The 17,450-nt window shown below is 36.6% G+C and overlaps 1 protein-coding gene across 4 annotated transcripts in view; it reads right to left on the bottom strand.

The window, feature by feature from the left end:
• The window catches only part of LOC149078535 (chromatin remodeling protein domino-like), a 152,094-nt gene that overhangs the window by 98,406 nt on the left and 36,238 nt on the right, over window positions 1–17,450 (bottom strand). For all 4 annotated transcript variants that reach the window (XM_089240641.1, XM_089240643.1, XM_089240644.1 and 1 more), the window contains exons 8-10: window positions 6,447–6,682; window positions 4,902–5,064; window positions 4,530–4,628 (exon numbers count right to left, since the gene is read on the bottom strand). In XM_089240641.1, the coding sequence (XP_089096767.1) occupies window positions 4,530–4,628; window positions 4,902–5,064; window positions 6,447–6,682 (498 nt within the window). The remainder of the gene's footprint in view (window positions 1–4,529; window positions 4,629–4,901; window positions 5,065–6,446; window positions 6,683–17,450) is intronic.

The following is a 17,450-nucleotide window of genomic DNA, read 5'->3' as shown; positions in this document are numbered from 1 at the left end:
TTTTTCCATTTTGCGCAAAACACTCGCCCGGACTGGGATTTTTTGAAATAAAAACCCAGGTTTTTTTACAACCCTCATAACAGGTTTCAGATTTTTGTTTCCAGTCATGTTTGCATCAAGCAGAACTGCTATCCTATCTTTGCTTGTCCTAAGACCTGAGCACTTTTCGGTTTGAAATGTCAACATCTTGTTGGGCAACAAGTGGGAAAACAAACCAGTTTCATCTAAATTAAACACATGATGTGGATCACGATTGTCTAGAACATTTTTGAGAAGAGTCTCTTTCCATTTATCTATGGCAGACATATCAGCAGACGCAGGCTCACCGTTTTGAAGGATAGTGCATCTTTCCTTTAAACGCTCTACTCATCCATTGCTGGCATGAAAATTTTCAACAATGAGTTCACAAGCAATTTCCAATTATTTTTCATTAAGCAAATTTTCTGAAACTGAAACATTGTTCGCCTTAGCTTGCTTGAACCATTCAAGTAGGCATGATTCCATATATTTCAAGGTTGAATCTCGAAATCACTTGCGCTTTGTAACCCCATCATGCGCTGCCGAAAGAATCAATTCCTTAGATGCCATGCTACTGTTCAAACTCGTACTGTGTATTCCCGTCATCTTCATGGTTCGTACTCTTCCAACGAAAAAAAATTCAAGGACTATTCAAGCACTTTTCAAGGTAAAACTTAAAAATTCAAGGACTCTTTTTACAAACACATGTTTTTCACATGAATAATAAGTTCATATTTCATTTTGACAAACTTTCAAAGATTGCATTTCTACATACTTTATTTCACATCATCCGTAATGTATGTATATCATACAGTGAATTCATTGCATACTTATGCATCTTCATTTCAATACATTTGCATGCAATACATTTCTCAGATTGATTTATAGGCCAGTGCATATTATCTACAGCCCCCCCCCTCCTCCCAGATTGTTTATATTGATTTGTATGAATGATGGTTTTTATACATTGTAGTGTCCATATAATTTCTGGATTCACAACTTCACATATTTTTCAATGAAACGTTTATTTTGTTTTCAAGTGTCACTTTCAGGCTTGATGGAATCATTCATGGCAGGAAGTTTCTTGAGTAATAAATTCAAAGACGAAGCCATCTTTTCACCAAATTGCAATGCTTTTTCACTTTTCACACAGGATTTCAGCATTAAGCTTTTATTACTGGAGGGAGCATGGAGCTGCAGTGACGGCAGCAAGGAAAAAAAAAATGACACATTGAATAACACAGTTCGTGCCTGTCAATTTCTTCATTTTTTTCATCAATTCTGGAATTACCTGCTTTATTAACTCTACAATTATTTCTTTCATTACTTCTGGAATAATAATTTTCATCAATTCTGGATTTGTTTATTTCGCTAATGCTGAAATTTTTTCTTTCATTAATGCCGAATAGTTTTATTAATTCTGAAATTATCTTTCATTAATTCTGGAATAATCTTTCATTTATTCTAGAATTATTGCTTTATTAATTTTGGAATCATATCATTGATAGTGAAATTATTTCTTTCATTTATTGCTTTAAACAACTATGGATGCCATAAAAGAAATTACGGAGATCGCGCCGACATTTAACGTGTCATGTGATTTTCCAAGGAATAATGTAGACAGGGCTAATGAGAAAGAGCCTTTCTCGTTAGACCAGTATAAACCTCTGACGTCATACCAGTGCAGAAACTAGAGGGCGGGGGGCAACTGTTGCGGGTGGCAATTTTTAGGTGAACGCCGTTATAAAATTATCGAAATCCGAATTGATGGGGGCAGCAAGACAATACAAAAATCCTAGTTATGGTCCGGCGTCATACTCCCTCCAGTAATATAAGCTCAATGGATTTCAGCGCCGATTCACCCATTGAAGCGATATTGATCATTTTGAAGCACAGCTTGTATTTGGCGGCATTTTTATCTGGCACACTCAGCAACCAATCTTGATAGCAGGGATTTTTCAGGCACAAGTTATTAAACGTGCATACACTTGCCACTCATTTTTTTTTCTTTCTTTAAAGAACCTTGTACAAGCACTTCACATCACTCCTTAATTTTAAAAAAATCAATATTTTGTTGACACTAAACAGAGGGTACCTTCGCTCACTTTCAGACTGAAAGGCTGAAATAATTTCGGAAAAAATTATGAAACTTTTTTTTTTTAAGATATTGTTTTCTCAAGTCCTCCAGAAAAAATACCTAGTACAAACATTTAATGACTTCCAACGTCTACATACGATCACAGGATACATGCTACCATGAAACCGGACTTTTCTAGAAGTGGGTTGTTGGGAGCCAAAGCGTGCCAACTTAGTTGAAGAGAAAAACAACGATCGAAAGTTCATTTTGAACTGTAGCTTTTATTCCATAAAAGTTGCAAGGAAAAAAAGCATTATTCACGATCATAAAAAATAAGTAAATAAAACCGCCGACAAATAACAACCAGCAATCTCAGGGAGAAAGAAAACAATCCGACATACATGCAGAAAAAACTAGCCTACAATATAAAGCTGAACTCACGTGAGGGTAAGTCAATACCTTCTAGATAGCATAGTAGTATCTAGGAAGCATTGGGTGAGTGCACACCGCAGGCAATTTACATATTGTGTTGGGCCAAGCACAGAGAATACAAAGGGCAAAACATAGGTTTTTGGTGCCGTATGAACTGAACTGGACCATTTCGTGTCGACAGAAACGAGTTGCATAATCACACTACACGTTTGTGTTTTCCTACCATGGCGCATCAGCTACTCTGTCGTCTGCATACTCCAGTTTGAAGGGAAGCATTGAGCTCGATGAAGGGAAGTAAAAGAAAACAACAAAAATGAAGAGAAGATCGGTAAAACACGTGGCGCACAACACATTAGAATTCTCCAGAAGCAGTCGGCCAATCAAGCCCGACTTAAAACATTGGTGTTGTGCTCTCTAGGAAAACAGTCAAAGTTATCTTATTATTGATGATTGTGTGGTGTGTCACATTGGGCGATTCACTTTGCACGCGGCACAGACAACCTGCTCCCAAGTAAACCTGGCTTAAGAATAATGGGTAAAAAACGTGCTTTAAATCCAATTATCCAGGATTATTGGCTGCTAAGACTTTTTCCCTGTGCTTTGCACTTTTTTAAGGACGTCACTGACGGATTAAAAAAAAAGGGGGCGCAAACTATTTCGGAAAACACTGGGTTTTTTTTTTTTTCAAGGACTCTCTCAGAATTCTTAAAAGAAATTTCTTTCAAGGACTTTTCAAAGTTTCAAGAACCGTACAAACCATGATGTTTGTGAATACAACTTTTGTCATTGCTGATTTTTCGTATTCAACCACTATAGCTGTTTTGTTTTTAATGGTTAACAAACTTTTTTCTTTTTTTTAATTTTTCAAGAACATTCTGACAGTATGATGAGAGTGGACAGTATTCTAGTGAATGAATACTAGAAAACTACACACTTCGTGATTTTTTTTTTTTTTCTGTGTTAACATCAGGGTTACAGATGCTCGACAATCATCCAGCAAAGATTTGCTTCAAACGTCAAAAAGCAGCCAAAAATATTGAATTCGCCTGATAAACTGAACATTTTTTTCCTCTAAAAAACAAAGACAAAAAACTGATTTTCTGCTATGACACTTGCTTTTCCAGTAAAAGCTGCCCAAAAACCACACCTCTCAGGAGTTTAATAACATTAGAACCCCATAGGGAACAATTTGGATTTCCAAAAAGTCACTCAGTAAAGGGAGTGAATTGTTACATAGATGACGTACTAACAATGTTTGACTGTATATATTCTGGGTATACTTCCTTCATGGGGTTCAAACTTGACCCACGTTTTTTGAAACGCTAGTCAATGATCTGTTTCACTCTTGTGACATTTCCATTTAAAAGATAAATTTCCTATTATAGTAACCTTTAATGGAACACATATTATTAGGAAGTGCTCGTGAATTTTGTGTAACTGATATTTTTCATGGTTTTTCTAGCGATTTTTTTTTTTTTTTTTTTTTTTTTTTTTTTTGTATATCTCAATTTTGCCTTTTTCTCATGTTTTTGACTTCCATAGCTTGTTTCGCAAAAAATGTCAGGGGAAATGGATAGTACAATAATGAATATCTTTGTCTTATCATCAGAAAAGTATTTGCTTTTGGGACAATGTGGGCTTTCTCCTTGAGAAAGACTTCACTGTTTCATTTACTCTTTCAGTTTGTTCTGTTTCGTTTGTCTGTGTTCTAATTTTTCACTTGTGTATATTCGGGCCACTTTTATGAGACTTTTTGAAGGGGAAAAACACATACCATTTAAAGATAAACCATCAGAATGTACTTCAAGAATAGAAAATATGATAAAAATGAAATTTTTTGACTAACAATGAACCAATATAATATTTTTTAAGGAAAAAAAAATTATATTTAGGCCACTTTTATTTGGTTTTTATAAAAAAAAAACCATTTGGTTAAAACCAGCATTGGTTTGAACCAAACAACCCTGAGAGAGTAAAAAAAAAGGAATAAAATAGCAAATACCATCATCATCTTCAGACATGTCTTCAAGCCCAGATATTTCACAATCGCTACCAAAAGCATCCTCATATTTTTTGAAAAGTTCCTCTATTGGCACTTCACCTGTTCAAATCAGATGATTTTTGAGACAGACAATTTAATCAAAATCTCAATCAGAAACTCAGATTTGTGTGAATGAATATATGTATATATATGAATGTTTCTTGACATACAGCAATGGGAGCTACTAATTTGTATTTATTTACACAAAGAAGTTTTTGATAAAACTGAAGGAAAAAATAATGTATAGCTAACAAACTTTTTTAAATCCAAAAATTAAACACATTTTGATCAATTGCAAACTCAGAACAATCTTCACATATCTTAATAACTTACTTTCTTCTTGGAGTTTTTTTATTTCACAAGAATAATCAACGTCTTTTTCTTTTTCTTCTTGCTCTAATAGTGTCTCTTCGTCATCTGGTTCATCAGCTTCACTGCTAGGAACTTTAAATTCCTCATCATCTTCATCCTCTTTTTTCATTCCATTATCCAAATCCTGATTTTCACATTTTAAATATATACAAGTATTATTATAAACAATCTGAATGCTTTACCTCAGAGAGTTAGAATTGTTAAAAGAAAATGCATTTGATTTTTGAATAATACATGTGTGAATCTATATAAAATTAATTTCTTTATCTGTATGTTCTTTATACAAATCTACAACTTTAGACTGATCGTCGCCAAATTTGACATATATACCAAACAAGGCCCGACGTGAACGATAGACTACTTTAACACTAGAACAGCGGAGTGGGTCAATTTGACCCAAATCAAACTTCGTTTTCATTTATCTCGAAAACTTAGGCACAGATGTTAAAAACATTTCGTGACTTTTCATGATATCACATGAATATTAACTCACGAAAATTTTATTATCTTTACATTTCGTGTTCCAGGGCTATAAGCATTTATACCTAGAACTGCGGTTTGGGTCATTTTGACCCAACATAATATTCTATAGGAAAAAAGAGGTGTAGAATTTTTGTGGAAGTGGTTACCCTTTCTAAAAATATTTATAAATGAAGATAGTGAAGAATAAAGGTCTTTTTAAAGTCAATTCATTGTCAAAGCAAATTTTTTTTTTTTTCAATGAAGGGAATGGCACACAAGTGGAGCTAAATAATTTTTTTTCCTATGTAAACTTGAATACCTGAAATTCTGACAGGACTCAAGAAAGATTTCGAGAGGGTAAAATCTTAACTATAAAAAGACATGTAGTTGAAATTTCTGTAGGCAAAATGACGTCATGGAAAAAGAATAAAATTTTGGCTTGCAACCAAATGTTTTGCTCGAATTTTCAAACCTTGGGAAGTATCAGCGTCCAACGAATCTCTTTCAGAGCACATAATGATGCAACTGATCAAGCCATTTGAGAACAAGGGCACAAATGCCTCAACCGACACCTTTTTTCACTACACTGAAGCTGGCTCCAATGCTAAAAGCCAAAAAATATGAGCTTAGTAAAGATGGTAAGACGAAATTGAAGAGCAATATTATCTGACGCAATAAAGATAGTGAAACTGCAGTTTGGATCATAGATGCCACAATGACAATTTATCAAGGAAAGAACGATATAAGTTTTTCATTACTCAGCACACTTCATCTGGCAGTCGATATTGGCAGTAGTAGCCCCAAAAAGCTTCCACACATACACAATTACAGAAATTATTTCACACTATAATTCAACAAAGTGTAACGATTGTAGTTGTAGCGATCAAATGCTCAAAAAATGTTCGGTGAAGGTGGCATCACAGACATTTTTTACAACATCCTGGATCTCACTATAAAAATATTCCTGTATTTTGAACCAAGCTAAGAGGGGGGGGGGGGGGAGGAGGAAATCTGAGAAAAAAAAAACATCTTAAAAATCATTACCCTTTCATCAGTTTCGTCACTAGAACTCTCTTCACTCTCGGAATCATTTGAACAGCTGTCCAGAAGAGGTGCTGGTTTCTCCAATATTTCTTTGGGTAAAGTCTCAAGCAAATCTTCAAGCGGAAGCATGCTCTCCTCTTGCAATAATTTAATTTCTTCTTCTTCATCTTCTACAGCTCCTTCTTTGTCAATTGTTTCTTCATTGTCTTCATCACTGTCTTCAGGGCGGAAATCATCTATGTGAAATAGAAGAGATTTCTGTGAATAAAACGTCTGAAAACAAAAAGAGTACACAGAAACTCACTGGATAAAACCTAATGGTGCACAACAATAACTGTGCAGAACACCAGCTATCAAATTTTTTGTTAAAAAACAATTCTGCATGCAGCTCCCAAAGCTTAGCACCGAAACAGCTAATTTGAAAATTTTTGTTCTTCCACCAAAATTTGCACATCTCACACTTTGAAAACCTCTGTTGTGTAACATAGCTAATCACCAATCACTTTGAATGCAACACAAACTACATGTAACTTTTTAGAACAGCACAAAAAATAAGATTGGCAAATTTTCTCTTATTACTTAATGTAAAAACTTTACATGCATCCTGAACTAGTCACCCCAACTGTCATTCAACCATTTATGTAATATCACAGTCATTTATGTACATTAGCGCTTATTAGACCAGGATATATAATTAGTGTTTCCATATAATGTTCTACAATTTTTATTTCATCCATGTCTCTCATGAAGAAGTTGCACTAATCACTCAGTGTGGTGGACTTCCTATGGTAGCAATCTGGTCATCCTGGTGCCATTTCTGATGTGCCTTTAATTAGGGAAGATTCAGATATGCACTAGCAGGGTTCATACAAAATTTTCAAAATGAAAAATAAGGAGTTTTTAAGGAGTTTCAAGCTGTTTTTAAGGAGTCATGGCAAACTGCCTAACTTACAAGTTTTACAGCAAAAAAAAGGGTGGGGCACATATGCAAATTTATTTTTAATTTGCAAACAAACTTTCCCTCTTCTCAAAAATATAGACGTAGAAGTGGTTCAAAAATTACAAGTTTTGATTTGTTACTATAAATAATATATAATATAAATACAACGCCACAACAGGCCCAATGAGTTGGTTGAGAAAAAGTTGCCCATAACAAATATGGATGTCATCCAGCATCATAAGAATTCATAAACTAATCAATCCACATACATGCTTTCTGTTGTCACTAAAGTGTTCTAAAACCTTCAAGTATTAATCAAAAATATAACTCATAACAGCATCACATAAATTATAAAAATTCTGAAAGTGATATTCATTCCCCCTCCAATTATTCAAAAAACCACAGCCGACAAAGATTTTTCTTACAAAATTATTTATAATTGCAGCAACTCTAGGCACACACTTTCAGCACAACTTCCTAGATAGTAAATTGCCCATAGATGGTAATAGACCTGAGTTGTGCTTGGTTTGAAAGAAAGAAAGCCCCCCTCCCCACGAGCCACTTGAGGCAGGCCACATTTAGGCCTTGTGTTGAACACATGTATGCTTTAAAATAAGTATTACGTCAGGAAATTATAAGCAATTTTTAACTCACCCCTCTTGTCAGAAAAAGTCAGCAAAACTCTCACCCTCCCCCTGTCAGCGCTCTGACCCCTTCCTCCTAACGCTTATTGGTGGAATCTGAATCTGGATTGGGGGCTTCCCCCCCAGATGATCAAAAATTTATTTTTTGAACCCGAAATTGCTCAAGAAATTCATTGCGACCCTACTTCTCTAAGCCCTTGGTAACCCTTGATCCGCGGTAAACATTCGGCCTGTGCGGACCAAATGTGGCCCTGGCATTATGATGTGGCCTGTCCCTAAATCTATTTTTGTAACAATGAACCAAGTGACACATTTACAGATCGCTTAAGTGACTCGCGGCACAATTCCAGACCATTTAAACGATCTGTGGCACATTAAGCGATCCCTTGAGTGACATGTGACAAAGCTTTAGAGCATTGGTCCTGCCACCAGTGCGGTTCTACATCACTCAAGTTACCCGCGGCACATTCCCAGATTAAGTGATCTGCGGCATAATCACGGATCACTTATATGACGCGCGGCACAGCTCCAGAGCATTTGGATCCGCTAAGTATTTGAAGATCACTAGAGTGGCTCTGTACGGGACTCAATAGAGAGAATGTTAGTTCAGGTGCCCACAAACTAGTGAAAAATTTTTCTCGTTTTTCGCGCACAGAGTAAGACGCCATTAAGAATATTTCATATTTTTTATAAAGGGTGGTTGATGACGTACGAATCATCCACCCCCCCCCCCTCCACGTCATCAAGTCGGCAAATCGAAAATCCCCCATCCATACTGACGTAATAACTTGAATGACTGCTAACATAAAGATACCCGAAAGTTATTTTCTGAAGGTTAAAAAAAGTGGGTTCAGCTGTAGCGGCTGATCGACTTGTCCTCCCCTCTCCTGTAAAACCAGACGTGGCTCGGGCTGTCACTTTTAAAAACCGGGATTTACTAGCAGGTTTTCTATGCCGTGCGCAACGTGAATCACCCAGCGCGACATGCAGTCTATTCATCACTATGAAAAGCAGTACGACTGTTTTCCTACAGAGCGCAATACGGCTCACGGCAGCGCTTTACGTCGGGCGTGATTGGCAGACTGCTTCTGGAGGAGTTGAGCATCGTGTGCCGCGCGTTTCACAGCGATCTTCCCTTCATTTTCGTGTTGTGTCTCTTCTCTTTAAACCGGAGCATGCAGCTGATAAAGTATATGACGCCAGGGTCATATACTATATAGCCGTCCTGAGCCGGTGCACCACGCGGGGAAAACGCAAATGTGTAATGTCATTATGTAACTCATTTCTGCCGTCACGAAATGATCCAGTTAGGTTCACGCGGAGCAAACAGCCTACTCTTAGGAGAACTTGGCTTCAGGGATGAACGCTCGTTACGGGATCCCAGGAGAGATAAACCCATTGTCTCTCATAGAATCTCTTGTGTGTGAATAGAGCCTGTTCCTCTTTTTTTTTTGCCTTTTTATTTATGGCAACCAATCTGCGAAACAGATTCGCTTTCCCCACTTATTGCGGCTTCAGTTTTAGCACTTTAAGGCGCGGCGGCGTCATCCCTTACTCCAGTGAAACTGAAATTTTTTCCTTTCTTCTTTTTCAGTAGCGAGTTGTAATGTGAATAAAACAAATAAAACACGTCAAAAAAACTGCAGAAAGCAGTGACATTTTCAGTTTCTCAGAATTTTCGTAGTGAGATATTGGCTGTAAGCAAATGGGAAGAAGGTATAAAATAGGAATAGTAGGAGAGAATTGCGGTTAAAAAAAAGTAAAAGTAGGAAAATAGTAGGAAAAATAGGAAAGCTGCGAGGTCTGCACTCAGCATACTGCATAATATAGGAGGTTCGAGACATCGTTTTGCCGCATAAGTAAAAACTTAAAAAAACTTTCTCACCACTGGGCATGGGGGAATTTTCGGCTACTGGTTCAGCAGAGTGATGTCGTTCTACGGACCATCAAGTTCCAACGCTGACCAGTTTGTGACATAGGCAGGAAAACACGTCAAAACTAGCGATTCGGTAAAAAATCGTATTTTTAGAAGCAAAAGCGTATAATCGTATTAATTTACTAAATACGACAAAATCGTAACGGTTGGCAGGTATGCACAACCATTGGATATTCCAATCCCATCTCCTGCTTTCACATTTCCTATTACAAAGGGAGAGAGTGTTTTTTTTTCTTCTCTTTTCTTCCTCTTTATATTCGGGGGAAAGCTTCCTCTTATTTTTTTAGGCAATGCTATTCATCACCATGGGGAATCGAATGCCTATTCTAAGAAAGATCATCCCTTCAGAGAAAAAAATGACTTTTTCAGGCGTGGCTGCAAAAAGTAAGGAGTTATAAGGACCCTTCCAGAGGGAAATGAAAAGTTACGAGTTTTTAAGGAGTTTGTAAGGATGTGCGAACCCTGACTAGTAAGCATCAAACTCATGACTAATGTTCTCCCCCTCAGCTATACATGCACACAGCCACAAATGCAAAAAAACTAAATTCAAGGGAGACATGTATATCATATTGTTTTACCTTGCACACAAAAAATCCAGACAAGCCGAACACTGCAACTATTGCTATTCTTTCTTTTTTTTTTTGTAATTAAAATAGGCCCTTAAAAACGAAAACCAAGCAACCAATTACGTGTTTGATACTGAAAAATAATAAAAATTCCTTTTTTTGGGGGGGGGGGGGGGGAGGGGGGAGATCAACCACTTTTTCATCATAAATTTGAGATATGCAGATGGCACCACCTATTTTGAACTAGACGGCATACAGATTTTCAGTACAACCTCTCTTGACCAAAATAGGGGGGAGGGGGAACCCTTCAATCGTCGAAGACGTGTTGACGCGTCATGAAAATTCCTTCGAAAACGGGCAAGGACGCGTTGACGCGACCAAAAAATTCTCTCGAAAACGGGCGAGGACGCGTCAACGCGTCCTGGTCAGGCCAGTGCTTTCCCCTAGTTGCTTTGTCTGAGACTTGTCACCCATGCTGTTTGACGAGCTCCTCCCTCTGCTTTCAGTAATGCTGATCTCATTGTAGGATGCTCTTCACTGGCACATAATACAGCAAGCAGACATGAATAAAGGACAGTGTGTTCTGTATTATGTACTATAATAGAGAACACACATAAGAACTTGAATAGCGAAATCTCTGTGCGGGTGTGTGTGGTTATAACTGTGCGTTTAAGAAAACTCTTTTTTTTTTTCTTGTGTGAAGAACACTTTTTCTTAATATTCCCAAAGAACTTCGGAAACATCGTAATATAATTGATTGCACTTGTTAAATACAGCAATAGTTCTGACAAGTTCAAAATTTTAAACTTTTAAAATTAACTTTCTTTAGAAATTAAATATCAAGATTTCTTTCTCTAAAAATTATCATTTCTTGAATAATTGTAATAATATTTTTTGTAATACTTCTTTGATAATATTTCTTAAACGATTCTTGAGAGTTCGAGAATCATTCAAAAATTGAATAAGTAGGTTAATTCAGTCAGGGCTGCAGCCATAAATTCGGCCAGCCCAACAACATCCATTTTGGCACACCTCTGGTCCGTCACACCTTACTTGTTTCATCTTCCCCCCAGGTCCGTAATTAGCATTTCTTTCCGGGAGGTGCACTATAATGATCAATTAGCAAACAAAATGTTTTTTGCATTTACGTTGTGGGAAAAAATATATTTTCTTTTTCAATTTTTAACCTTAAAAATAGTCTCCCTTTTCAACCCCCCCCCCTCGCCCGTTTTACCGGGTGTGTTGAATATTATGACTTTTTAACAGAAAAATGGCTGGTATCATAAAACCCTTGAGATTTAATTTCTAAATCACTGCAAATTTTTCATCTTTATATACTGTAGCCTCCCAGAAATCTATGTAGTTTCATTACATATGGTGTTCTGATCGAAAAAAACAACTCTTCCTTGATTTTTATTTAACATATTCTACTATCTCAGCATTAATACCGTGATTAAGTTTGAATATATCAGAACATGCAACTTTTCATAGAAGATCACGCAACTCGTGGTAGCGTAAGTTGGGGTATTACTGTATCAAAACAATTATAGGATTTACAATTGCATTATAATTTATATTATGATGAGGTAATAAATATAACGGGGGGGGGGGGAATGTTGCAGCTTGTTATAAAAAATATAATAATAGTAATGTATGTTCTCTCTCAAGGAGGAAGTTCAAAGAGGGCCCCGGTCGCCCCAGCCTAGTTACCCATCTGCACGATAAGTTATCTTAGTGTAAACCGCACCTTTTTGATTTGTTATTAATTTGATATTTATTCTTTGGAAGTGCAGTCTTTGTGTGACGTCATTTTATACACGATAGGATAATGGAGAACAAAAGAAGTTTCAAAAACAACCATATTTCCGTAATTTTTCACGATTTCCACAGTAGTTTCATATTTTGTGGTAGAAATCCGTAGAAACTACGTAAATTCCATAGTAGTAGTTGGCAAGTATGCTTATAATTAGGGCTAGGATTTTCAGGACATGAAAACTGATAAAAAATGCTCTATAAAAAATAGCTATGCCCCGAAAGACCGAAAATTTGCCTTATGAAGTAAAAATTGATACAAAAATTTACCTTTTCTATTTACAGTAACATTAATTTTAGCAAAATAATATGAGAATGAGGAATATTGAGATGCAATTAATTAATATTACACAACACTGTATATAAAACGACATTTCATGTACAGTGCTGAAAGAAAATTTCGGATTCCAAGAATAATAGGAATTCTTTTTAAATTGGATAAGGTTTTTTACATCCGTATTTGTATATGACTAGCCGTGTATTGAGAGAGAAAGAAAAAGAAAATGTCAGATAGGTGTGTACCTCTGTAGTAGATAAACTCTTTCACAAAAACCTTTGTAAATAACACCCCCCCCCCCACACAAGTACATACTGAATTCTTCTATTCATTGACTTATCCATAAGTGTCTATACAACATGTATTGAAAAGTAAATGGAATTTTCTTATCAGTTGGTGCGTGTGTTTGTTGTCAGCAGCGAAGAGTAAAAACATTCTTTCATTATTATTATAGACGCATTTTACAATATATTTTAATCTATATATATAAAATTGATTTTCTGTGTGTCTGTGTGTGTATGTTCTCTATACAAATCTACAATTTTAGATTGATCGTCGCCAAATTTTGCATATATACCAAATGGGACCCGACTTGAACGATAGGCTACTTTAAAATTTCGTCAGACCAGGGCAAATGCCCCAAATGGGCAAAAAACTGTCCGGCAACAATGGTTTTTGGGCCTCATCAATCCCCTACCGAACGTTTACTTTGGTTACCGTGGTTCCCTAGCGATGCGTTTCAGACGTGTTTATGTCTTTACAATGGTTTGTCACATTTTCAATACTCTCAGTAATGAGGCTTTTTGAATAGACGTCATAATCATCACCATCATCGCTTTGAGGGTCAGGAAAAGGGTGATCCTCATAGAAATCACTATTGAAATTGCCGATTTAACTGCATAAATACGGAAATTTAGTGGGAGTGGGGGGTTCCCTGCCACATCAATAATTTTAAAAATTAAATTGAATTCTCGATTTTTGAAATATGGAATTCACTTGGAGATACGAAGCCCAAAAAATTAAAAATATGAATAATTTGCCGGATCTACTTTTGAGTTGGATATCCATGTAATAACATTGATTTCAACTTTTTATTTATATCTTCTCAAGCATGAAAATTAAGTTCTCCGTATTGTCTTTTGATATTTATTTGCATAAATTCATATAGTTTAGGATGTTTTTAAAATTAGTTATGGGCCCCATAAAGTGCATCGAAAAAATTCCACAGCTTTAATTAAGCATTTTTGGAAGCTGAAACAGGCAGAGATGGATAACTTGAAGTTCAGGGGGAGGGAATCGAAATACCTAGCACCCATGAAAAAAAGGGGGGGAGGGGACTATTCATTACTACGTTTCTTTAAATTTAGATTTATTTCTTTCATGAGTCGCGCAGCACGTCGCCATATTGGTTAACTTAGACACGGTTTGCATGTCCCTCAAAGAAAGAGGGAGATATTGCATGATCCAAAAAGCATCATTGAAGGAAACGCGGGCAGCGCCGGGTATTGTAGCTAGTGTGCTATAAAATTTTATATATATAATTAAAACAAATAAAATAAGCAGGATTCTAAATATTTTGTGCTTCACGGTTCCTTTGTGATAATAAAGTAAAGGTGACGATGCAATACCGTGAATGATATACAGAGGCCACCAGAACAGTATAAGGCCAATGGCGGGTCTTAGGGCAGTGTGACCTGTGCAATGGCACAGGGCACCAAATAATAAGAGGTGTCGAAACAAGTTGCAATATTTGATATACATCAAATATTTCAACACTGTACATTAGGCGCCGCTCAAGTATTACGTCATCATCGATGGGGGGGGGGGGGTCCGATTTGCTGACTTTTGATGAGAGGGGGGGGGGGGTTTGGATAATGCTTACATCATCAACCACCCTTTATGAAAATATGAAATATTTTTAATGGCATCTTACTCGGTGCCCAAAAACGAGAAAAACCTTTCGATAGTTTGTGGGCAATTGAAGTAACATCCCTCCTATTGATAAGTGCCCTACAGAGCCACTTTAGTGATCTCTAAATGTTTCGCGGATCCAAGTGATCTGGAAATGTGTCCGGGCCGCTTAAGTTCTCTGGAAATGTGTTCGGGCCGCTTAAGTGCTCTGGAACTACGTCACATGTCACTCAAGGGATCTCTAAATGTGTCACGGGTCGCTTAAGTGTTCTGAAAATATGCCACGGGCTGCTTAAATGTTCTGAAAATTGTACCACGGAACACTTAAGCGATCTGTAAATGTGCCGTTTAGTTCATTTTTACAAAATTAGGTTTGAAGAGGGCAGACCGCATCAAGTAACCCCCGGGATTATATTTGGTCCACCGGCCAAGGAACTTTGTGATTTATCATTATATGACTTAGAGGGCGGGGCACGATGAATTTATTAAAGATAAATTTTTCGTTCATAGCCTTCAAATAACATTGAAATTAACAGAAAGTGATTATAATAACATATAAAGGTATTTTCTTCCGAAATTTAAATTAAAAAAAAAATTTTTTTTTTTTGCATTAAAAAAATAAATTTTTGATCGTGGAAAAGGGGCACGAGAGAAACCCCCTATGCCCCCCCCCATGTACGTCTCTGATCCCAGAAATATGCGTTAGGATTCAGAGGGGCAGAGCTGATGACAAAATTTTGCTGACAAGGGGGGGGGGGGGGAGGGGGTCAGCGTTTTGCTTACTTTTGCTGACAAGGGGGGTAGGGGGTCAAAAATGGCTGAAAATTTGCTTACGTAATACTTGAACGGCCCCTTAGAGAGAGAGAGTAAAAAATAACTTTCTTAGGTATTTAAAAAAAATTACCATATAAAATAATGTATACATGTAAAATGACCGAGAGATGGAGAAAAAAATTGAAAGTTTGAATACATTCGATTTTTAGAAAAAGAATCTATAAGCAGTACACCTATATACATGTTACTGCCAAATTCCGAATTGCGACCGATTTGAGACGGGCCGGCCAATTCGCGAATGGGCCAAGAGTTTTGGCCAAAATCCGTCTGAATTTCAGAAATGATTCGGGCTTAGACCGGCTATTTCGCAAAGTGGCTGGAAATCCCTGGCCAATGCTTGATGTGCTGATGTCAGGAACAGGAAATCGTTGAGATCGACATTCACAATTGATCTTGAACATCCATGGAACATTTTGCCCAATTCATATAGTCGATACGTAATTTTCGATTTGATTTTCAATTTAATTTTAAATACAGTACAGAGTATACTACTGCCCCTATATTGGTTTTTATTCTTATTTTACCCGTCAACAGAACTGCAAATTATTTCTTTCATTTAATTTTTGTTCGTCCGAAAAATTATTTTCTTATTCATTTTTGGTCGGGCCACATATTATATCTGCCATTTTTGTTTTCTTTTAGCAAACACAGTATAAAATCGAACTGAGAAAAACGAGACGATACATTTTTAATTGGGTTGCTTTATTTTTGAAATAGATGACATCCATATTTGTTATGGGCATCTTTTTCTCAGCCACCTCGCTGGGCATTTTGCCTGTTGTGGTGTTGTATTTGTATATTCTCACTAATAGACATGTATTGTCCTCATTTACAAACCTACTTTTGATAAGAAAAGAAATATCTTCCCCCTCTTTTTTTTCAAACTATTCACCAATACGTACTCATTTCTATGCTCGCGTCCCCCCTTCCCCTAAATACTTTCATCCGTATTGAACCATCACTCCCAAAATAACCAACCCACCCTCTTCTTTGGGAGGGTTGAATGAGCTCTTGATTCTTGAGTCCTGATAACAGGTAACTTTTGACAATGGCAAAGATAATCCGACACTTTTTTTTCCATACACGCCTTTTAGCGTGAATTCTTCACGTATCTAAACTTTGTACCAAAAATGGGTAAATGGTAATCCCAGCATTGTTCTGTACTAAAGATATTTTGCTCCACAGGTGGAAACGTATATTGGTTTTCTTTGTTAATTTCGGTAATATGCATGGAAGCATCAGATTCGTTTCATTGATTCATTTTCCACCAAATCCTTTCTATTCATTGAATATTAATTCAGTTGGCTCCCATACATCAAGATGTGTTTTGTGTCTTTCTTCTAGAACGTTTTCACTGAGTCACAATTTTTTTTCGATGGCTAACGAATGTATGCCTGGACGAACAATTCGTTGTCAGGGCAGATAAGCGAGATGACTACCTCTCGTGGGCACGACCTCCCCCACCCCTAATCCCACACACACAAACAATGGATGCGTACTCATATAGCATTCTCCGAAGGTTCATCGCGACTCACAGCGGCATAGTGGCGAGCTCAAGATATAGATTTGTGTGCTTATTTACACACTTTGAGGTGGTTCTTCAAAAATCAAAGTACTGTATCAACTAAATTAGTAATGAACATTTTTTTTGTCACTCGCAATTCCCTTGCCCCACTCATGGTTCATCGGTGGCACCCCGGGATATTTTAGTAGGTAATGTGCATTCATAACAGAATCACTTCGAAGCATTAATAGGGTGATATTTATCGATACTTCCATCTTGTCGCGACACACACTTTGAGGAGCACTGCCACAAAGGCCTTTCCATATCATATATAATATTGATTTTTTTGTTTCTGTTTATGGATTTGAATTTTTCCATACAAATGAAAAATATATATATGTTTCATTTCATTATCGAAAATAATGATTTGAATGGGAAAAAGAATCATTTACTATATATTATAATCTTGATTTAAACTTCAGTAAAATGTATTGTAATTTCTTGTAAATATTCAATTCTCTAGAAAGATGACCAGAAAGAAAAAAAAGTTTTCGTATAAACACCGCAACCGACACACAAA

The sequence above is a fragment of the Pholcus phalangioides genome, unplaced genomic scaffold (assembly GCF_987345545.1).
Source record: "Pholcus phalangioides strain wild (caught in Gottingen) unplaced genomic scaffold, Ppha-v1.0 ptg000013l_1, whole genome shotgun sequence".
Lineage (NCBI taxonomy): Eukaryota > Metazoa > Arthropoda > Arachnida > Araneae > Pholcidae > Pholcus > Pholcus phalangioides.
The sequence above is the reverse complement of the archived record's forward strand: the minus strand, read 5'-3'. Positions and strand labels throughout refer to the sequence as shown.